The 25,000-nt window shown below is 41.3% G+C and overlaps 1 protein-coding gene across 1 annotated transcript in view; it reads right to left on the bottom strand.

The window, feature by feature from the left end:
* Nucleotides 1-25,000, bottom strand: part of nrp2b (neuropilin 2b) — a gene marked incomplete at both ends in the record, with an annotated part of 184,158 nt that overhangs the window by 3,412 nt on the left and 155,746 nt on the right. The window contains one exon of the mRNA XM_083639031.1: nt 21,147-21,179. Coding sequence (XP_083495157.1) covers nt 21,147-21,179 — 33 coding nt within the window. The remainder of the gene's footprint in view (nt 1-21,146; nt 21,180-25,000) is intronic.

The raw sequence follows: 25,000 nt of genomic DNA, 5'->3' as shown, positions 1-25,000 counted from the left end.
TGAGAAAATGAACAAAGGAGATAGAAGGGGAGAGAGACCTCTGGAGAAAAGATACAGACAAACTGTTTCTTAAAAAAATATTACTTTTATTACCTTCACATTCCCCACAATATATTTTCTTTTTATTCCAAGACCATGAAATTCAACAAGCTAAAATATCACTTTATATCTTTGAGGCAGGCCGAGGTGCAAGGCTTTGCAGGGTTGGTAGCTCAATTCTGCTTCAATTCAGTTTGATTCAAGGAAATTGATATTATAATTCTCAGTTTAAAAATAAATAAATGGTGCAATATCCAGGCAACTGAGAATTGTTTATTGCTGGAGCAAAGGAACCAAAAAGATATTATGAAGTGAAAATTGAATACATATTGAAAAGATACCAGATGAAAACCTAATTGAACAAATATCAAAATGTATTAGGCTTAATTTCCTAAGCAAGATGAGGTCATTTTTCTATGAAAGAGTTCATAAAGACCTTACAAACTTCCCAATGCGGTAGGAATATTGCTAAATGAAACTGCTATTGTGTACTTGAAGTTGCTGATAATTAAATATGAGCGGCAATTTCCTTGAATTTCAAAGTAGCGACCGAATGTCATCTTCAGTGGTCTAAATTGATCCAAAATTGACTTTCAAACCCAACGAGAGTATAAACACCAGCGCTGGACTCAACTTACTTTCGATTCAACTAATTCAAACAGAAAAATAATCTGCAGAGCTGTTGGAAATGACAAGACATTCATTCCCAATTCTTTGATTATTGAGAATCAATTTCATCATGTCATTATTTGCTATTTTCTGACGAATAATGAGCACCATAACTTGCCCAATATTCTGAGCTTGCCCAACATAAAGAGTGTCTGCTGTACGAATTAGATGAATTGTAAGTCAATGAAATCCAGCCCTGCAAAACAGGGAGTCAAAGAGACAATCATAGTCAAGCTCTTTCATTCACAGAGGCAGAAAAAGTGCACACAGTAAATAATAACAGTGGTGTGGTTGAGGCCAGGGATTCAACGTTTACCAGTCCATCGCCCCCTGGTGTCTGGCGAGTCCAAAGCTATCCTTAAAACCACAATCTGAATCAGAGCAAATCCATCCCTGCATCAACCACTTCTATAACAGGAAAATTACTTTCTGACAGACTACTGTCAATGAGAAAACGCCATCGTAAAAGCAACAAAACTAAGAGCAATATCACCAATTTACGGGATAAAAGTGACATCATCAAGGACAATTTTCCAAAATCTACCAAGGTGTGGTTACACAAGGTGTGGTTACACAAGGTGTGGTACTTCATTAAAATCTATGAATTAAGATCACAAACGCTGAGATTGAGGGGCAAAAATAACGAAACAATAAAATATCAAATAAAGGCATGATGGAAAGGTGGTAAAAAAAAACAAAGGTTCCGGCCTAACAAAACCATTTAAACCAATCACAGACATTTCAAAGCATGCAAGCGTGGAAAACTCCAGCGCGGCCTGCACATTATGAGCATGACTCCAAATGAGGGTGAGGGTGGTCTTCCGTCCTAATTAATGTGAAGAAGACTTTCATATCATTCAATGTGAGAAAGAAAGTGCAGCTAACTGTGCAGCCCACAATAGAGTAGCAATCTTCACAAATGAACACCCCTTTTATGATTTTTGAAACATAAATGTGATTGCCAGAAAATGCTTCAAAAATAAATAAATAAATGTGTTCATTTGTGAAGATTATCTTGCAGAACACAAAGGCCTCAGTTTCATACTGTAAATGATTGTGAACCACAGACCTTATTTCAGGCATCTCATCAAAATCCCCATGCCTTTCAGATGAGAGAACCAGGCGATGCTACGTAACTTCCTGGTTTTCGGACTCATTCCTGCAGCACTCTATTTCAATCACTCTGCATAGTGAATAGTCCTAGCCATTTAAATTACAAGTCTGCTTTTGGGATTATTTAGATTTTGATAGAAATCTTGTTGAAATGTACTCTTGATGTAAGACTAGTCTTAATCCATGCCTGTGAAAGCATCTAATCTGCCTTCCTCCAGCTCTGATTGTGTAAATGCACAATCTCACAACAGCGCTAACGCTAAGAGCCTCCAGGCTCCGACTTCTCCTTTCTCACCGTCAGCTGAAACCACTGTAGGCCTTTGACAAAACATTCAATCACCAACAGGGAGATCATAAAAAAGAAACAGGGTAGAAAAAAAAATGCTTGGACACCCTTTGGAAGACGGCTGAACACTTCCTAATGATCCTGGCTTCAAGCCTTCAGGCAAGAATCCTGAGAAGAATCAGCACGCCGGTCCAAGAGGAGATTACCACTCCCTGTAGACCCATTTTATCTCCTCTCTCCAATTAGTAAAGAGAAGAATGAAAAGGGGTATTTTTTTTAATTCAGGCACAGGCGCGGACGGCTCTTTGGCACCATACGCCCGTTCCGGCGGGGGCCCGAGGACCCCTTTGAGTGCTTTCACTCGTTAATATTTCTCCACGAAACAGAAGAGGAGGAGAGGGAGGAGGAGGAGGAAAGAGGAAAACATAGCTAGCGGGCTAGAACTGCTTACCGCAGGCTTTTATCAATGCAATGGGCTCCATTAACTAATTAGAAATATTAAAGGACTTCAAAGTAATCCGTGATGGAGAAGGGAAAGGAGGCAAGGCTGATTTAAAACCACTGCCAGACCCTTTTCCAAATCTTGCAAAAAGTTTGACAGAGAGAGAGAGAAAGAGAGATGTTGTACAAAACCGCATGGGCAGCACAACATAAATATAATGATATATCATTCCTGTATTTGAGTTAAAGACCTACATTGATTAGGGTAAGGCACAGGGCTGCTAGAATGACTCATATAATGTGTAAATCATACACAGGCTGATTGAAGTGGAAGAGAGAAGGCCTAGCAAGGCAGAAAATGGATATGCAAGCATTACATAACTGGAAATACATTTGTTGACTAAAGCAAACAAAATATATATATTTCATGAAATGAATGAAATTAAATAATTCAAAATATGGGATATTTATTTTAATCATTAATAATTGTATGTAAATGTATGAAAATTAATGAAATGTTACTTATTCAAATGATTGATTTTGTCAGCTTAATGGAGTTCTGGATGCAGCGGTAACACTTTGAGCGGGTGCTTGTCAGATGGTGTGTGCCTGTGTGCGTGTGTGTGTCTCCATCACGCTGTCTATTCTGCCAAAAGACTTCTTTCATCTGCGTTTGTGTTTGAAACAACCTGCCCTCCTCCTCCCTTCAATCCAGAGCCCAACCTGCCTCCCTGCTAGCCCTTCCTCTCAGAGAAAAAGACAAATCTATCTTTAGAAAGGAAAGGGATTCTTTCATCTCCCTCCATCTCTGGGCTCCTTCTTTGGAGGAACAGGAGGCGAGCCTAATGGGCCCTTCTCCTCCAAGAGAGGTTTTGCTCTCGTCCATTCTGTCCCCCCTGTGTTTTTGACTGGGAGGATTTGCAATGGAGGGAAAGAAGAGAAAAGGAACAAGTGGGTTTTTCATAAAGGGGCTATAGGGGATTTGAGTGTGAGCAAAATGAAATAGTCGGGAGCACACAGCACAACATGGCTGAGGAGTCCAGAAAGACGACAGCATTGGTACCACACATTTCCATGGGGCTACAGACTTGTAGCCCCAGTAGGAAGTGTACAGACTTCCTACTCGAATCCAAAGGAAATGAACAGCTTTTGTTTTTACATAATCTGAATAAGTGCATTTAACATTCATCTATACATACTAATAACTAACCAATGGATACATCAATTTGCTTCAGTTGTGCCATTTGTTGTCCCAATCTGAATTAAACTGGGTGCTTTAAAGGAGGGGCACACATTTGCTGTTGCGAAATGGCTGCAGGCTGGAGGGTTGACATCAAGTGAAAGTCAAGGACAGTAATGTCTTCTTCTGTGTTACGCTCATCTCAGTAAGCACAATCTACATACTCGCTGCCTTCAAACAATAGTCAGCAAACGTTGTAGCGAATACACAATGTAATCACATGTACAATCAATTGTAACGTGCAATTAAGAGCAACAGGTGGTATTTGGTTAATATACAGTATAAAGGATTCCACATCTTTATCTCTTACTGAGTGATGAGGAGATTCACAGTAAACGTGTTATCACACACAAGTATCACAAATCATCGCAACAATCAGGAAATGGTTACTAAGAAGCAGAAAGCTTTCTGAGGATACTCTCAACATAGTAAAACCATGTATCGGAAACACATAACGCCAGAACACCGTCACCTCGTCTGTACATTATCAGAAGGAGGAAGACAATGCAAGAATAAAATGTAACGGTAACGGTACAGAGAGTGTCACAGTAGCACCGCTCTAGAATCAGCCCTACTTTTCAATAATGAAGCGAATGAAAATATGGAGGACATCTAGCCAGTGATCCTGGACCAGCACTGCTTCTCTAAGAGGCTTCATACTGCAGATAGAAAGCCCTTTGCCACAGTACATTGGTCTCACCTGTTGAACATAAACAAAACGGCTATTTCTGGAGCCAAATGGACCAAGTTTTAGTGCGTACCAGCGTGGATGCAAAAAATGTGGCATTTCAATCGAACATAATAGATGTGGTGTACTCGATTCTACACAAAATTTGGATTTTAAACATTAAATGGCACGTACAGCAATGAAAAGATCTGGAAAGAAATCAGTTCTCTCCATTTGTTAAATGCAGCTTCAAACACTTGATACATGACTGTGGTTCTCTGTTCTGCTTCATTCCTCAAGTGTAACGTGTGCATCACATAGAATGGTGTTTAGTTTAGACATTGACAGAAACAAGCATCGACTTATCCAAGACATTCAGGCAAACACAGTATAGAGGAGAGTCCACTGAGACACTACCTCCTTCTCCACATCAAGAGGTAGTCGTTTTAAAGCACGTTAAGAGAGAGAGAGTTGTTTTGTTGTTTGTTTGTCTGTCTGCATATATGAAAAATGCACTTGCATCAATACTTCAGGCCAAATTATGCTTTGCATACCTGTGTGTGTGTGTGTGTGTGTGTGTGTGTGTGTGTGTGTGTGTGTACATGTGTGCATGTAGGATGAGATCTACATGTAAGCCGTCTAAACCCATCTCCTCCTGTGTAAACCAGGCAGATACGCTGCTTCCCTGTTCACAGACCAAAGGAGCAACACACAGCGGAGGTGTAGCTGTTTGTCATGGCTGGATAGCCTCACCAATTCTTCCCATCTCCACCCCTCACATGCACGCGCACACGCACACACACACACACACACACACACACACACACACACACACACACACACACACACACACACACACACACACACACACACACACACACACACACACACACACACACACACACACACACACACACACACACACACACACACACACAAACCGTTTCCTTCAGTCCCACAAAGATAGCCCTTCACACAGTCTCTCTCTCAGTGTTTTTGGAGGCAGGTGGTGTCCAAGCCGCAGATCAGAGCAGAGCAGACAGGCACCTGCTCTGACATTTAGAGGAGATATACCGCCGGTCAGTTCGCCGGTCTGCCTGTCCCGTTTGGGACCCAGTCCATTCCCGTAAATTCCCGGAATATCAATAAAGTTGCATTGCAATGTTGTTCATGAGGCTTCTCATCAGCCATCGACACTGTAGTTCTTCTAGTTCTTTCATCACTCAATTAGGGATATCGGTAAAGTTGCTGTCTAATGTCATTAAGCCCCTCGTTAACTGTGGGAGTTATAGTTCTCTCATCTTTCAGCCAGTTACACGGAGTGTGGGAGATCAATGGAGTTGCATCCTGATCAGTTCATTGGATCGATCAGCAGCAGCGGGAACTGCAGTATCTCGGCCCAACTGTAAATTCAGTGACGAAGAGCAATGAAGTTGAATTCTATTGTTGCTCATTCATTTCAGGGAATTGTAGTTTTCACATCAATTTCTCTGAACAAAGCATTCCAATATAAGTTGTATCCTTCTCATGTAGTCCAGTTAATTTTCAACACTGGCAGTCGTAGCTGTCGTCTTTCTCCAGTCTGATGGTGAGCATGGGCTCGAGACCCGGCCCTACCGGCCCGCTACCTGGGTACAGGTGGTTCTGGTCAGGGTTGTGCATCAGATTGTGGCTCAGGTTTTGGTTCTGGTAGTAGTTTTGGTGACCCTGCTGATTTGGGTGGTGGCAGTTCTGGTATACCACCGAATGATGATGGCTACTGGTCTTCTTGGTCGCCACGTAGTACCGATGGCAGCAAAGGATCACCACCAGAGTTACGGTGGCCAGCAGCAAGAGGGCGCCACCTCCCACCAACACATAGTACCAGTAGGCAGGGATGGGCTGCACTGCCACAGTGTCTACTGTGGGCTCCATCCCAGACATGGCACCCCCTGGAGGGCAGGAGGACACATTACAGGGTGGCTCGGTGGAAGAGGGAGGCAGGCATGCAGACCGCATTGTAGAGATACAGTTAATCGTATAAGTATTGGGGCAGTGAGCTGAAGTTAGTCTGTTTTGCTGGTATTCATCTACAAGATAAGATGCAATATTAGTCATCTAAAGAACACATTGAGAGCTTATTCGATCTGTATTGGCCTCTAAATTTAAGCCACAACCAAGACCAAATTTAGCTCACTGTCTCAATATTTAAAAATCACTTTGAACAAATCATTTGTCCAAAGTGACTTTTTTCAATGGTAGATGTATAATTTTTCACTGTGTTGCTTTTACACATTGTAGTATTTTGTGCTGATGCAGACGTCACAGGCATTAGCTGCACATTGACACGCAGAGGCTCATGCCATGCGTCAGGATTGGACCACTCGATGCAAAGCCTTGACTGTGCAGTGGGCTGATTTGGATAAGGGGCGGGGTCGGGGAGGGTTAAGTGTGACTGTGCAGTGGGCTGATTTGGATAGGGGGCGGGGGCGGGGATCGATATTTTTTTTCGGATGATGGCGAAGGCTGGAGGCACCCTCTCTGCCTGTGATTGGCCTAGCGTCAAACATTTATCCAATCACATTCGCTTGGCTATCCTGAGTCTCTTTCTACAGTCTGTGGTCAGACAGACAGCAGTTTCGCTTGCTAGCATGCATGAAAGACGCCACTGTGTGTTTATGTTTTTGATATAGTCTGGTCTCTGGTTTATAATGCTGCCGCTACTCTTGGCAGTGCACGTATGTAGCCTACAGACAAATAAAAAAGAAAAGATAAAAGATTAATGAGAATTGATCAAGGGTTATATAAAAACAGTGTCAATGCCCATTTACTCATTCTAACATAAGAGTGACATGTATTTGAATTGAAATATGTATCAGTATGGGGTGTTTGCCCAGCCCTTCATTGGGAAATGCAGCTTTATTGAGTGGGATCACGTGGAGATGGTCTTCAGAAACTTTGATGAGATTGACAGTAAGTAAACATTGTTTCAGATACATGGTGTAGTTGTGGAAAAGTGTGTGTGAGTTTGGAAGAGGAGTGCACCACTAGGTGGAGACATGCATCCATAGCAGTGTTGATTTCGTAGACGAAAACTATGAGGAAAAATGTTAGTAGACTACCTATTTTCACTGGTGAAAACTAGACTAAAAATGTTAGGGAGGGACGAATTGGGAAGAGATCCAATCAGAAGAGAAGAAGAAGTTAAACATCTGTGTCTGTATTGCACATTCAAACCTTAAAACAATTCCAGAATAACAGATTAATATATCTTTACAATAAGTTTGGAAATTCTAATGAATAGTTACGGTTTTCTTTGACTAAGATGAGATGAAAATACTTAGACACTTAGTCGACGAAAACTTGACTAAATAAAATCAGGATGAGGTTGACTAAATTTGATAAGAGCTTAAGAGAAAGTGGATTATAGCTCACTCAGATAAACATGTGAATGTTGTGTGATATGCAAAGGTTGTTGGTTCAATCCCAGCCTCAGGCAATTTCTTAAAAAGTACTCACATTATCCTTCACCAGTAGTTTGAACACTGATAGAAATAAGCTGATGAAGGAGACTAGTCAGTCCCTGACTCTAGCTCAACTCACTGGTACAAATCTCACCTGTCTCACTCTTTATGCTCTGCGTTATTGTCAGTGTAATTACAGTATGTAGAAATCAGAAGCTTAAAGTCCCTGGAAACCAGAAATATTTCTTTATTATTTAGCATTTTGAGTTCATCACATCACAGGACCCTATGTTAATAAGCCACCAGCCAAATTTGAACGATGATGAACGTCGCAAAGTATATAAATTTAGGTTTGACAGTCGTGGCAAAAGTCATGAGAATCAATTATTTTTTAGAGTGTATTTTCTCCCGCGGACTGTGGGCGTGTCCCGTCTGCGCGCAGGGAAATTTCTCTCTGTCGAGGGAGAGAAGGAGAGAGAGAGAATTTAAGAGAGATTGGGTGAAGCCTGGATTATGCTTGACGCTTTGGCCGGCCGCACGGAAATGAGAGACACGGAATCCTGACGAGGAAACGTGTGGAGCTTTTATACTCTGTGTGGGTTTCTGCAGGCGGAATTGAGCGCGAGTCTTGAAAACTCTGTCTCCCTCCCACTCTGTGTGCTTCTCTCTCTCTCTCTCTCTCTCTCTCTCTCTCTCTCTCTCTCTCTCTCTCTCTCTCTCTCTCTCTCTCTCGGGACTAGTGAGAGAGAGAGAGAGAGAGAGGGAGAGAGAGAGAGAGAGAGAGAGAGGGAGAGAGAGAGAGAGAGAGAACAGAACTACACACACAGTAGGGCGGGTTGCGCGCGTGTACAAAGGTTATATAGAGCTTATGACGTCATAAGCTCCTGCATTTTAGCACCTCGCGCACTGCTCTCTTCAATGAGGAAGTACCTTGTAGAAGCTTGTAGAAAAGTGTCGATTTTAAGGCTTTGGTTTGAAAGTAATGTATAATAATTTCGGAGGCACATAATTACTAACATAAGACCCTAAATAACATAGTTAGAACGTTTTTGTGGATTTTGGTTTCCAGGGACTCCCAACAGCTCATAGCTCAGTCGGCTGAGTGGCTGTGTCACTGTCTCTGTCTGACAGGTAGACTGTTGGTTTGATTCCCGATGGAGGAGACATATTACAACACTGCCCTCTCTTTAACATCACCAGCTTAGCACCTCCTACAGGCAGATACACAGAGCGACACAGCACCTCCTACAGGCAGATACACAGAGCGACACAGCGCCTCCTACAGATCCACAGAAATGGACACTGTGGACAGACTGCAAAGAAATCCAGATGTCATATACTGAGTCTAGAGCCGTTTTTCAAAAAGTTATTTTTACGCCTAGCCGCTGACATAAAACGTACTTCCGATGTCAGTAAAATTTCAGCTCTCTGTGGTGTTCTGTCTCATAACCCTCAGCTCATGTCTCTGCAGAGGTCAGGGGGGGTCAGTCTAATCTTTTGCACTAATGTTCGTCTATTGGTAAGATGTTCCACTGCAACGTCAGACTGTTATCCAAAAAGGATAACTCTCTCAGCGCGCTCTGCTGCTTCTGCGCTGCGCATCCGCGTCCTGTGTGTTTTGGCTGAGCCTCGCTCCTAACTTCAATACGATCTTCGTCACCCTTCCAGCCGGTCAGACCGGAAACAGTATGGCTGCCTCAACTCTGCTAAATGTTCACCCAGAAGCCACATATTGATATAAATATCAGCATAACCAGCCAACAGATATCAAAGCTGGTGGGCATATAAGCAAAAGAAATTGAAAGAGCATAACTCGAACTGGTTAAAAGTGACTATCGCGGCGTTTTGAGCCAGAACGAACTACGTTAGCAAACGTAGCTAAGCCAAGCTAACGGCACATTGTATTCACTGACACTGTAATATGGTATTAAAGTCTGACGTCAGTCCCTTCTAGCACGTGAGCCAATTTAAGTGTTTGAGCCCAAAATAAGGTTATTTGTCAACAAAATACAGTATCGAACACTTTAGCTAATTAGCAGAGCAGGGAAAAACACGGCTACACATGAAGTAGTTTAAAAATGACAAAACTGTCTGGAGGGGGGCTTTAAGTGTGACTGCGCAGTGGGCTGATTTGGATAGGGGACAGGGTCAGGGAGGGTTAAGTGGTCACTGTGGGAGGCAACTGCTTTTATCATGGCAAGATCAGACCGAAGGGGGCAGAGGGGAGAGCGCGACAGATGGAGAGCTAAAACCCAGGAAATGAAGAAGAGAGAAGTTACAGGGATAGAAGAAAGAATAGTGTGAAGTAGAGACGGGTGGTAGAGACTGGGATGTGAGGGGGAGGAGAGAGAGAGAGAGAGAGAGAGAGAGCTAATCCAGCCATGATATCTTTAATCCTGCATTAAAGGGTTTGTCTGAAACTTCAATACTCTGTCCACTCACTGTGAAAGAAACCTGCTGAGAGCTGGAAAAGAGACGGATGTAAAGAAGGAAAGAAAGAAAGAAAGAAAGAAACAAAGGAAAGAAAGAAAAGAATGGAAGCGAGAGCAAGCGAGAAAGAGTGCTATACGAGGCTGAGAGAGAGAGAAATAAACTGAGAGAAATAAGAGAGAGTTGGAGAAGTGGAGAAAGGTTAGAAGAGAGAAATAACGAGAAATATTGAGGACAGAGCAAGGAGAGAGGTGCAGTGACAGACACAACCTCAAGGAGGCCAGTGAGCTTCTTATAAAATGAGTTCAGACTATACTCTTTAAGGGTTTATAAATTAGTTCAGACTATACTCTTTAAGGGTTTATAAATGAGTTCAGACTATACTCTTTAAGGGTTTATAAAAGAGTTCAGACTATACTCTTTATGCGTTTATAAATGAGTTCAGACTATACTCTTAAAGGGTTTATAAATGAGTTCAGACTATACTCTTTAAGGGTTTATAAATGAGTTCAGACTATACTCTTTAAGGGTTTATAAATGAGTTCAGACTATACTCTTTAAGGGTTTATAAAAGAGTTCAGACTATACTCTTTAAAGTCCCTGGAAACCAGAAATATTTCTTTATTATTTAGCATTTTGAGTTCATCACATCACAGGACCCTATGTTAATAAGCCACCAGCCAAATTTGAACGATGATGAACGTCGCAAAGTATATAAATTTAGGTTTGACAGTCGTGGCAAAACTCATGAGAATCAATTATTTTTTAGAGTGTATTTTCTCCCGCGGACTGTGTGGGCGTGTCCCGTCTGCAGCAGGTTTTCCGAGAGAGAGAGAGCGCGAGACAGAGGGGGGGAGGGAAACGGAGAAAGAGATCGAGTGCTGTGTGTCGAACACAGCACTCGTGCACGAGTGTGTGTGTGTGTGTGTGTGTGTGTGTGTGTGTGTGTGTTCGTTGCTCGGAGAGGGAGAGAGAGAGACTTGCTGCGACTGCACATCGCTACTGTGTCTGTTTGTGTGTGTGTGTGTGTGTGTGTGTGTGTGTATCTGAGAGAGAGTAACCTCGCGTCACCAGCCTGTGTGTCTCTCTCTGTACTCTCTCTCTCACTAGTCCCGAGAGAGAGAGAGAGAGAGAGAGAGAGAGAGAGAGAGAGAGAGAGAAGCATAGCGCTTGGCACGACGGCACACAGAGTGGGAGGGAGACAGACAGCGAGTGGGAGCGCTGTCACTGGGGGCAAAGAACGGACAAAAGGAGGGTGGGTGCGGATTGCGCGCGTGTACAAAGGTTATATAGAGCTTATGACGTCATAAGCTCCTGCGTTTTAGCACCTCGCGCACTGCTGTCTTCAATGAGGAAGTACTTTGTAGAATCTTGTAGAAAAGTGTCGATTTTAAGGCTTTGGGTTGAAAGTAATGTATAATAATTTCGGAGGCACAAAATTACTAACATAAGACCCTAAATAACATAGTTAGAACGTTTTTGTGGATTTTGGTTTCCAGGGACTTTAAGCGTTTATAAATGAGTTCAGACTATACTCTTAAAGGGTTTATAAATGAGTTCAGACTATACTCTTTAAGGGTTTATAAAAGAGTTCAGACTATACTCTTTAAGGGTTTATAAAAGAGTTCAGACTATACTCTTTAAGGGTTTATAAATGAGTTCAGACTATACTCTTTAAAGGCCGGCTTTACCGTGGGGAATATGAATATATATTAATTCTTAAAAAATCTTAAATTTCGAATCCGTTGAAATTTTTGAAATTGCTTGTTCACAGCCAGAGAAAAAAAAAAAAAAAAAAAAATGGGGCCAGGTGACGCGTTTCGCGTCGAAACGCGTCACCTGGCCCTTTTTTTTTTTTTTTTTTTTTTTTATATTCATATTCCCCACGGTAAAGCCGGCCTTTAAGGGTTTATAAATGAGTTCAGACTATACTCTTTAAGGGTTTATAAATGAGTCCAGACTATACTCTTTAAGGGTTTATAAATGAGTTCAGATTATACTCTTTAAGGGTTTATAAATGAGTCCAGACTATACTCTTTAAGGGTTTATAAATGAGTTCAGATTATACTCTTTAAGGGTTTATAAAATATTTCTCACCAGTGGATTAAGTCACATTATGATCATGATTTCCAGGGCTACTTCGCTTTTTAGATCTGAATGAGGGGGGGGAAGAAAGTTCCTCAACTACACTATTTCTAAAGTTTGAAAGTGAGCTCAAAAGTGAGTCTTTTAAGGGTAATAGGGATAGATATCGATAACGGTAAGTTTTCCTAATTAGCACATCTTTCTCGGTGCAGGTCCCTCTCTTAAGCTGCCTACAGACTGTAAGATTTTAGAAATCAAATAAGTTTATTGCAGGCCACACTGTGCGACGTTGGATCTAATAAACTTGGGTACAACATCGGGTTTGAAGTGTGCAGACTGTACGATTACGACGCACGTCTCTCCGTCAATACCTGTCAATCAGCAGTCAATACACAAGAATCAAGAATCAGCAGCGCGCACCGCGGCTACGCATCAATGAATGTACGCCACAGTTGTCTGTGGTAGAGATGTCAGCGATGGACTGACAAAGCTTAGCAAGAATGGAGATGGAGCCCTTGCAAAGTGGAATTTATGTGTATGGAAAAACATCAAAGGAGGACCCGCTGAATGTGGACCCACTCGTGGCTCGACAACAGAGGCCAACACGGGATGCCAATTTTGCGAGAGAGCTTGAGGTAACGTCAACTATTTATTAGCCTCCTCTACTAGCATTAGCGTCTATATACTGATATAATCATGCAGCATTTCTACAGTATTGGTTGTTATCAGACGTCGTCGTAGCTGTCACAGACTGTGAAAACGGCCGTCCTTGGCTTGAACCGCTGTCAGTGCATGACGCAAGACGAGTGTTTTTGTAGCCACGACCAAAGATATCTCCACGTTTCTTTCACGTTGGTCATCTTTCGTCTACGGACAGCCCAAAATCGCACAGTCTGTCAAAGGCTTTAGAAGAGATTTGATATCTGTGAAATTAGCTCCGATCAAGAAAAGGCTGAATAAGATAGGTTCTTGTAAAGCTCAATTGTCTGGGTTAGGGATGTTCATTTTGAAAATTTTCCAAAATCGATAATCGGTTAATATTAACGATCAATTATCGATCATCGATTTTATTCATACTTAGAAAATTTTCAATATTTTCAATATTTTCATTTTTTTTTTTTTTTTTTTTTTTTTTTACAAAATGAATGCCTATGGCAGAAAATACGAAAGACAACGTGTTCTCCTCAATGAACTCTTTATTTCAATGTGTCTCCTCTCCAACACTGCTGTCCCCGGCGCATGCCGGTGTGAATTTCCCATGTTTAAAACAGTTTTGTTGGCACAAAGGCCCGTGCCCAGCCAGAAAACTAGAGACTATATGAAGCTCCACCTCACGTTAGTCGGCTGTGCAATGAAGTGGGGCGAGGAGGAACGAATTCCACCCAAACCTAGTCCAAAAAAAAAAAAAACCCTTTTTTTTTTTTTTTTTTTTAATAATTAAAAAATCGATCCAAATGCCACAGGATCGATTCCAATCCTTAACGATCGATTATCGATTTTCGATAATTGATGAACATCCCTAGTCTGGGTGGTCAAATGGGTGTGTCTGTTTTCTCTGTGTGTGTGTGTGTGTGTGTGTGTGTGTGTGTGTGTGTGTGTGTGTGTGTGTGTGTGTGTGTGTGTGTGCGTGCGCGTGTGCGTGCATGCATGCACGGTCGGTCACTCTGCCAGCCTTCTCTTGCCACAAGCCAAACGCCTCCTTGGTTGCCATGGATACCAAACCCAACAGTGTGCCATGGTGGTTCACGTCATTCCGTGAAGCTGCCCTTCATTGCTAACTTGGGATCGGCTTAATCCAAACCCGATCCTGACATTCAACCGAAACTTTGACATTTGAAATACTATTTTCAAAAATGTCAGTGGGATCATTTCCTTTCCTTTAATTTAATTTCATTTTATTGTTTCTTACTCTTTTCTTTTCTGACCACACCAGTCACATTATGGTTGGATAAGGTTAGGTAGAGGTTCTGACTTTCTATTGTTCTGCTCTATCCTGGACCCTGCTACAACTTAACAAGGGGCCATGGAATGAAAGGCTGAACCACATCCACCCATCCAGAGGTACTTATCTCACTGTTCAGCCTAGGTCTCAAAGGAGACATGTGATGCTTCTTCCTGGGACATGGGCTCATGAACTCATAAGTGCAGACCCTCTTGCCACGGCTGTGCCCACTTTAGATCCTCAGCCATTAGAACGGCAAGCATGAGTTCACACTTGATGTGGATTATAGGAGTCGTGTGGCTCTTCAGTTTTTTGAGTTTGGCTCTTGACTTTGCTATTTTTGGGATTGGTATTTACATTTGATTGAATTGCATGTGGTGAACGAAACCAAGCGCTGCTCAAGTGTCTGACATTCAAAGAATGTTTTTGATGTGAACTTGGCGTGAACTTGGCGTGCTGCTTGATTTGAGCTTCATAACATTCTGGGTTGAACTCTCTTGAGCTTAACTCAAAAAGAAACACACACACACACACATGCAAGAATGTGCAGTCACATCTCACACACATGCGCGGACACACACGCACACACACACACACACACACACACACACACACACACACACACACACACACACATACACACACACACACACACACACACACACACACACACACACACACACACAGAGGAGAGGGACTAAATTAAGTACACCTTTACTGTAAGTTTACTGTAAGTTTACCTCTAAAGTTCCAAACCCATGTTGCAACCACCACAGGTTTACTGATATATACAGTACCACTAAATTATGACTATCAGCTCTAGTTCATTACAGAAAAAAATTAAAAATAAAGTTGCCTTGATCTTGTTCCTTGTAAAGAACAAGATCGATGAAGAGATGTGGATGTAAATCAATATGGACATCTGTGTGTCTGGATATGAACTCAAACTCAGACTCTAGTCAAAGCTGTTTTTCAAACTGCAGCCCAAACGTGAGTAGATTCAATCTCATCCTCAGGCTCAGGCTCTATTCTTATTCTGTGGGGCCTCACAGAAAGGAAGGCCTGCAGCCAGAGCTCAGGGCCCAACCCAGACTTTGAAAAGCAAAGATGTCGTAGCTTAATCTGTCTAAGCCCTTTCTATGTGCTTTCAGTCTGGCCTGTTTGAGGATCAAGGACGGGGGGGGGAGTTGGACGGCGATCAGTTCTGCATTTCATTCAGGTGGGATCAGCCAACTGCTCACTGGGCAGAGGAATGGAGTGAGGAAGGGAGGAGAGGAGAGGAGAGGAGGAAACAAGGACAAGACAGAAGAGAGAACAGGAAAACAATAGTCAAGGAGGTCCAGAAGGAGAGAGGGAAACACATTTGAAAAATGACTCTCATACCAGGTTACGATGTAAATGGATAGGAAATATATATCACTCATCATTCCCTGCTAGAGCTAGGGGTACAGCAATTATGATACGGAAGAATATTCCCTTCATTCATGGCACCACAATATCCGATAAAGAAGGCCGCTATCTGATTGTAACTGGGGAAGTATACTCTACGCCTCTCACTTTATTGAACATATATGCACCCAATGTAGACAGCCCTTCATTCTTTAAAAAAGTGATGTCTCTCATACCAGATATGTCCCAAACAAATCTCATAATTGGAGGGGATTTCAACTGCATTTTGGATCCATACCTTGACAGGTCCTCTACTCGTAGAATGGAGAAAAGTAACTCAAGTATCTTCCTTAATACTTTCATCAATAATACTAACATGGCTGATGTCTGGAGAATTGCAAATCCAACTGGTAGAGAATACTCTTTTTACTCAGCAGCACATAACTCATACACCAGGATAGATTATTTTCTCATTGATGCAAAACTGATGCCATATGCCACAAATGCAAAATATCATAACATCGTGATCTCAGATCACAGCCCTCTCACCTGCACTTTAGCTATTCAGAATATGGTGAGACCACAAATGAGCTGGAGATTAAATCCTATCTTGCTAACCGAAAAAGAGTTCTGTGAATATCTAAAAGCTCAAATATCCTTTTATTTTGAAACTAATGACAATGCAGAGACTTCTCCTGCTATACTTTGGGAGGCATTTAAAGCCTTCATTAGAGGCTCTATTATTTCATTTGAAGCATTCAGAAGGAAGAAGAATAAAGCCAGATTACTAGAAATAGACAAACAAATTAGTATGCTAGATAAAGAGAATGCTCAAACACCAACTGTCGATTTACATAAAAGAATATCATCCCTAAAGTATGAATATAACAAGATACTCTCAGCAAAAGTTAGTAAAGCTTTTTTATACACCAAACAGAAGTATTTTGAGTTTAGTGACAAACCACATAGACTCTTAGCGCGGCAACTTAGAAAACAGCAAAATGATCGCACAATACACAAAATTAAATCAGATAAAGGGGAGGTTCTGATTAAACCTAAAGACATTAATGACCGATTTCTAGAATTCTATAAAAACCTATATACATCCAACAAAAATGTAGACTACGCTGCTATGCAAAATTTCTTAGATAAATGCAATCTCCCCCAATTAGATGAAGAAGAGTCAGCTCAGCTGGACTCTGAAATTTCGGTTGAGGAAATTCAAAGGGCCATCACTTCAATCAAAAATAACAAAGCCCCCGGCCCTGATGGCCTCCCAGGCGAGCTGTATAAAAAGTTTAATGACATTCTCTGTCCATACTTACATAAGATGTTCACTCAAGCTAACAATGATGGTGTCCTACCTCCAACATTAGTAGAAGCAGTCATAACAGTGATATATAAAAAAGATAAACACCCAGAGGAAGTGGGCTCTTATCGCCCAATTTCCCTGCTAAACCAAGATGGAAAGTTGTTTTCCAAAGTCCTGGCCAACAGAGTGAACCCCCTTTTAGATAAATTAATACATCCAGATCAGACTGGTTTTATACCAAATAGAAATTCATTTTTCAATCTCAGACGGCTTTTCAATATTATGTACTCTACTGATAGACCAAAAGAAGAGCTCGCTATTCTGGCACTCGACGCAGAAAAGGCATTTGACCAAGTTGAATGGCCCTATTTGTTTGAAGTTTTGAAAAGATTTAAATTCGGGCAAAAATTCATCTCAATGGTCAAGCTCCTCTATAACAATCCCTGTGCACAAATCCTCACAAATCAAATACTGTCCCCCCGTTTCAATCTACATAGAGGTACAAGACAAGGTTGCCCTTTGTCTCCCTTGATCTTCGCCCTCGTAATCGAACCTCTTGCTGAGAGTATCCGCACAGATCCTCTAATTTATGGTTATGTATCAGAAAAATGTACAAGTAAAATATCATTATATGCTGATGATGTTCTATTATATATTACTCAGCCAGAAGCCACTATTACAAAGATACTAGAGAAAATTAACACATTTGGGACTTTCTCTGGATATAGGATAAATTGGAATAAAAGCGAATTAATGCCCATATATATACAGGATGTCTCTTGGTTACAGAACCTCCCTTTTAAAATATCTCCAGAGAAATTTACATATTTAGGAATTAAGATTACGAAACATCACAATATGCTATTCAAGGCAAATTTTCCTCCATTATTGTCTAAATTACAGCTGAATATACAATTTTGGAGGACTCTTCCGATATCGCTACTGGGCAGAGTCAATGCCATCAAAATGGTCTTTTTACCCCAACTATTATACTTATTTCAGAATATTCCAGTGTTTCTTGCCAAGTCATTCTTTAAACAATTAGATTCAATTATAAACCCATTTTTGTGGGACTTCAAAACACATAGAATTGGCAAGAGGCATCTCTGCAAATCTAAAAGAGAGGGGGGTCTAGCACTCCCAAATTTTATATCATATTACTGGGCTTCAAACATTAGGATTATGACATACTGGCTAGATGACACAGCAACTCCACCAAGCTGGCTCCGGATGGAACAAGAGGCGTGTCGACCCTACACGATAGGGGCCATCCTTCTGTCACCTTCCACTATTGAAAAGTCTTTATATAATAGCAATGTAGTGATTCATAGTACTCTGCGCATTTGGAAACAAATTAAAGCACACTTCAATCTAGCTCCCATATCTTATGCTCTGCCTATTGTTGGAAACCCTACTTTTCCACCATCTAATCTAGATGGCACTTTTAAACTCTGGAAGGAGGCAGGCATTCACACAATAGGAGACTTGTACATTGGAGACACATTTGCCTCCCTTGCACAAATACAGAGTAAATATAAATTACCAAGAAACAACCTCCTTAGATATCTGCAAATAAGAGACTATGTAAGGAAACACATACAAAACTTTGAAACCTTTAGAGGCTCTAGTCTTGATGTATGTCTTCGACTCCCGTCATGCTCAGTAAAAGCTATATCGTACATATATGACACTTTACAGTCTCTTAACCCAGTTGATTCCACTCATATAAAAACAAAGTGGGAGGAGGAAATGGGCACTGAGATCTCGGACACACTATGGGAGGGAGGTTTGGAGCACATCCATCAATGCTCTAACAATGAAAGACACCGTTTAATTCAATTTAAAATTTTGCACCGTCTTCATTACTCCAAGGAGAGATTACATAAAATATATCCTGATATGTCCCCGACATGTGACAGATGCCTCTCAGCAGACGATACACTGCTACATAGTTTTGTTGATTGTTCCAAAGTTCAGGCTTATTGGATCAAGGTCTTCAAATCATTATCTGAAATACTACAAATCCGGCTAGAACCAGGCCCATTCATTGTTATTCTAGGAGTGTCTGATGATACTATGAAATTGACCAATGCCCAGCAATGCTTCCTATCCTATAGTCTCATCACTGCAAGGAGATTGCTTCTCATGCACTGGAAAAAAAAGGAAGCCCCTACCACAAAGATGTGGCTTAACGACCTTACGAACACACTCCACTTAGAAAGAATAAGGTACACTCTTATGGACAAACTTTCATATTTTGATAAGGTGTGGTCGCCTCTAATTCACTATCTTGCACCCCATTGACAATGGAATAGGGTGGGGTTAGGGGAGAGTCAAGAATAGAACTGAGTAACTAAAGTTAATGGAGAGCTTTTTCTTTTTCTTTTTTCCTTATTTTCTTTCTTTTTCTTTAATGTCTTGTATCTGTATATCTATCTGTATGTATGTATATATGTTCAAAGTAAAAAAAGAGCATTTCATGGTCGAACTTATATATGTATAAGTGGAATATAATATACTGTGTGTACATATAGTATATAATGTATAATGTATATTGTCATGCTCAAATAAAACATATTTGAAACAGAAGGAGAGAGGGATAGAGAGGGAAGAGTGACAGAGAAGAGAGGACTGGAGGAACAAGTAAAGGAGAGAGAAAGAGAGAAAAGGTACTGAAGGCAGAGAGAGAACTGTGAGGGAGGAGGTTTGGAAACAGGAAAGGAGGTTCTGCACTTTGAATTTCAGGGATGAAGAGCTGCAAACAACAGATGGAAACGGCTTCTCCTTGTCTGGCCAATCTTTCAGCCACGACAGCCTTCGCTTGTTTCCCATACAGGCCAATCAAAAAGTGAACCTGGCTTCAATTATTCATGGCGTGTCATGTGCATGCCATATAGGCACACAGTCATGTGACAGCCACAACAGACAAAACACTGTACAGTACAGTACAGTATAGCGTAAATAGCATAGACTGTATCAATATCTGGATGTACAGTAGCTACACTGTGATGTCACCCATTGGTTTTTGAACTCCCGTTTTGAAGCCTCACAGTTGGCATTTTCACCGTCACCATCTTGGTTATTTGGAGACAGAAGTGATGTGAATTTGGATGAGAAGAGCCACAGTACAGCCTGCTATTGGTCTGTGATCAGCGAGCTGCACGATCACTGGACACAGCGAACACCTTGCTGTGTTGAAGAAGACTTGAAACCGGTGATTGAGACCATGAACTCATTAGGAAAGTGTTTACTGGGGCCCTAAATCAAGTGAGAAGTACAGACATTTTTCCCATTCACTTCCATGTAACCGAACTTCCGTTTGCAGCCAGTGGAGTCAGCCACTGCAGGCCATTCGAAAAAAATGCAGGTTTAAGTTACTTCAGCAATGACCTCACAAGCAGAGCTACATACTGTACATACCAAAAATATATCACACAATGGTACACCCCCTATCAGTACTGTGACTTTAGAACACACAGGATGTCCTATAAGGGACACACCGGTTCTGCGCACATTTAAACACAAAAAGTAGAAATCACGTTGGCCTTCCTTCACGCTGTGCAAAAAGCCCAGGTTATTGTTCTTGTTCTTGTTGTTCTGTCATCATTGTGCTTTATTGTTGCTGCTCATTCCTCTGTGGTTGTAAATGTTATGTGTGTTATCATTTGTTTCTGTTTCAATAAGTCCATATTCCATAATATTCCAGTGAGGAAGACACAAGACCAGGCTACATAACCAGGAGTCTCAGCCCAGCATGCAGGGAGTCATGCTGGAGCAATGCATTGGATGCTTTCTGAATTTTAATGCCGTCAAGTTGCAATGTTGTCATTTTCCTCTAGACAGATACATTCCATAATATCATAATCTTATAAAAAAGTCAGATACTACTGTTATGACAAATGTATAGCTACTGTATCGAGGCATTTGTCATGATACAAAATGGATGATGATTCAAATTATTCAAATTTGTGTATGTGCTAACAAGGTGGTTACTGGGGCCACGGCGGTGCTGTGAGCTGAGCTTAGCAACAAGCAGGAAGCACAGACATTTGGCACAGGAAGTAGAATGAGAAGAGGAAGTCCAACTTACCGGTCATGTCAGGAGGGAAGGCAGGGAAGGGTTCTGGAAAAAAGTGGAGGGAGGGGAATGTTATTCCAAATGGTAAGCAATTTTGATCAACAAATGCTAAAACGCCTCGTTGGGTTGCTAGAAAACTATAATTGTCTGGGTCCTTTTCAAGGCATAAGGCAAGTGGTTCGGCAGTGATAGAGCAACTGTAATATAAATCTCATTTGGTGATAAAAGTTTAGATGACTCACTTGGTGTGAGTTCACAGATTCAATATATTCACTGGAGCAGCTCCAGGCCACGCATTGGATTACATAGCAAATTACAGTCCAAGTTCTCTGCTGTTTGGCTTTGAGGAGACTTCTTTATGCGCAAAATTAGAAAGTAATATTATGCTATTTTGAAGATGACTTATATTGAAAGTGCTCTAAGCTACCATGGGTACTTACATTATTATTTATGTGTGTGTATTATACACTAGTGGGAAACAAACAGCTAACCCTGGTGTTAGTGTCCCTAAACAATGAGTTTCAAAGAGTAGTTCATTTGCATTCTCCTTTATCCCCATGCATGTATTGATTAGGCAGCCATATTTATTGCATTCTAAAATTAGTGTTTTATAATCAAATTCCAAATACATGATGTAATAGATTTGCTGATTGCTTGATGAATTTGCATGGTACAGTGCAGAGGGTGCAGTACTCTTTACTGACAAATCCTAGTATTCTTACTTTAGTGAAAATTAACTCAAGTACAAGAATAAGTGCTAATTCAGGGAATTACCCAAGTAAACGTAAAAAGGTAGCCTATTTAAAAGTACTCAAGTAAAAGTACATTTTCTTGACTTTAGATGTGTTATATTCAAATTATTTACCATAATACATTTCAGACATCCAGCACATGTTACAGTGTGACCTAAGCTGTCCCTGTCTTTGTCTTGTCTTTCATACTGAACAGCTTATTCAGATGCAGGATGCTCAGTTTGAAGATTCTCTCCTTTGCCAGACGAGCTAGAGCTGCTAGCAGCAGCAATATCACGAGCAGATACATCCATTTTGCTATGGCTATCAGCAGTGTCAAATCAAACTGAGATTTCTGAACTACAGTAATGTGACGATGGGGATCATACAATTTGATGGACTACACCTGTCTAACTCAATTGGTCAGTCTTGAGCGTGAGCCACCAGTTTGGGTGCCCTAAATGCAAAGGTGATTCTGGACCTGTTAATGAGCAGTCCCAATATCCCTTTCTGTTCTCATAGTGCGGTGTGCAAAATAAAAATCTGAACTTACTCATTGCTCAGTGCAGTACTCAAGTAGAATATCTATTATTAAAATTGCTCAAGAGTAAAAGTATGGCATTATAAAAAATACGTAAAAAATGGTCTACAGATCCCCCCCTAGACTCTAGCCAGTTAACTCGGTTTACATTTTAAAAACTGCGACAGTTCACACAACTTTAACATGACATGCATATATTATACATCAAACTCTTGAGCTACTTCTGCTCTCACTCAGAATGTCAAAATATAAGCGATGTGATGTATAATTTTGAGATATTAACGTTTGTTTGGCACAACTCATAAGAGTTGTGCCAAACTCTGCCGCCAAAAACTGCAGCGGGGTTCCGCATTTCTGGGTGTCAAGTGACGTCACGCTGATTCGTCCTATACTTTCCTTTCCAGTTCTGGTACAGTGGAAGCTTACAATTATTATATATATTTCTTTTAAGAAACATATTTTTCTACATTGTAAAAATGCAGCATGCTGCACTTTTTTACTTTGGCACTTTAGGTCTTTTTGAGAAAATCAATACAGAGATGTAGAGTTTGGATTTGGCAGAGGAATCCGAGGCCCATAAATCTTCCTGGATGACAGTTATTGTCACAAAATGGAGAGGAAACAAAGAGGGTAAGACAACGGAGTGAGCTAACGGGGCAGGAAGAGAGGAAGTGTGTTCTTCCTGAGAGCTCTCTCGCTCTCTCACACTTCTTTTTCGCTTGGTCATTCTCCCTCACGTCTCTCTCTCTTCCCCCTCTTTTGACCTGCCTGCTGCTCTCTCTCTCTTGTTGCCTTTCTATCTATCTATCTATCTATCTATCTATCTATCTATCTATCTATCTATCTATCTATCTATCTATCTATCTATCTATCTATCTATCTCTCTCTCTCTCTCTCTCTCTCTCTCCTGATGTTAAAGTGAGACAGTGTGGCATTAATGGCAGCAGATACGCTGTATAGGGATAGAACGGAGGAAAGAAGTGATGGAGGGGAGATGGGGTGAAAAGAGTAAGAGACGGATGGAGAGAAGAGAAAAGGAGGCATGGGAGGAGGGGTTGGATGTACTTTAAGGGAAGGGGCTGTGAGAGTAAAGGCTGACAGGATGTGACGTACAGGATATTCGGAGAGAGGGAGAGAGGGAGAAAAATAATGAACAAGACTAGGCAAGCCTAGTTTAGCCGGACCCAGACTACTGCCACTCAGTGTTGTGAAAGTTCACATAAGAGCTAGCTCAAAGTTCAGTTCACACAGCTTAAAATGAACTCGTTCACTTTCATTCATCACGTTCAATTTTGAATTTTGCCCCCAACCTAGCATGTGTGTGTGTGTGTGTGTGTGTGCGTGTGTGTGCGTGCGTGCGTGCGCGTGGTCGAATGTATCAATGCATTAAAACTATATGACTGCTTCAGTGTGTGAGTGTTTGCCTGTGTGTGTGTGTGTGTGTGTATGCACGTCAGGCTAACTAGCGTTGTCCTGCTGTGCTGAGTGAAGCATCACACCGCTACATTAAATGATAAGAATATTCCCATTAGTTCACATGATGGAGAAGAGAACAAACAGTGCGTGTATGTGTGTCGTGCGCGTGCATGTCTGCGCGTGTGTGTGTGTGTGTGTGTGTGTGTGTGTGTGTGTGTGTGTGTGCATGTGTGCGCGTGCGTGCGTGCGTGCGTGCGTGTGGATGTGTGTGTGAGGATGTGTGTGTGAGTGTGGGAATCATGTTTGTCAAAGTCATGAGAGTCAAAGGAGGAAATGAGAGGGATTTGAAACTTGATTCTATGTCTAGTCTGCCTGTTTCAAGTAATGCCCCCTCTTTTCTGCTGTTACTAACAAAGCATCCACAACAGCTACAACTGGAAGCCAGCGCACGCAGAAGCAGACATATCCACGCCATTAAAGACGTGTCTGAAATAATAACACTGATAGTATTCTGGTGGGTAAGCGTGTGTGTGTGTGTGTGTGTGTGTGTGTGTGTGTGTGTGAGAGAGAGAGAGAGAGAGAGAGAGTGTGAGAGAGAGAGAGATAGAGAGAGAGAGAGTGAGAGTCAGTCTAGCATTATAATGGCAAACAAAACAACATCACACACACACACACACACACACACACACACACACACACACACACACACACACACACACACACACGGTGATGTTAGGCTAGTGTTTCCCAAACTTTTTCTGTCAGGCCCCCTTTGATAGGAACACTGCCCCCCCTCGCACCAACCCCAAATATGGATCGCCTATCATTGTGAATTTATTATTAATTGGACTGTAAACTCTCAGTGGTTCAGTTTGTTTTAATAAAGAATAAATAAAATCAACTTCCAAAAAGATTTGATAGAACACAATAGATTGCTTTCTGACATATTTCTTGTAAACATTCTGGAATATATTTTCACGTTTAAAGTAAAAAATAACTAAAGTTTTTACATTGAACAGTGCAGCAACTTAACAGCAGGAGAGATTTTAATTCAGATATCTTGAGGTGTGAGGTCAAGGGACCCTTTGAAATTGTTTTTCTCTCAACAAAATGTAACCTAAGTTTGGAGCATGATTTAGCCCCCTTTCCCACAAGCTAGCATGACATGGTTGGTACCA

This window comes from Poromitra crassiceps (genome assembly GCF_964638095.1).
Source record: "Poromitra crassiceps genome assembly, chromosome: 6".
In the NCBI taxonomy this organism is placed as follows: Eukaryota; Metazoa; Chordata; class Actinopteri; order Beryciformes; family Melamphaidae; genus Poromitra; species Poromitra crassiceps.
Note: the sequence above shows the minus strand (reverse complement) of the source record. Positions and strands in the feature narration are given on the sequence as shown.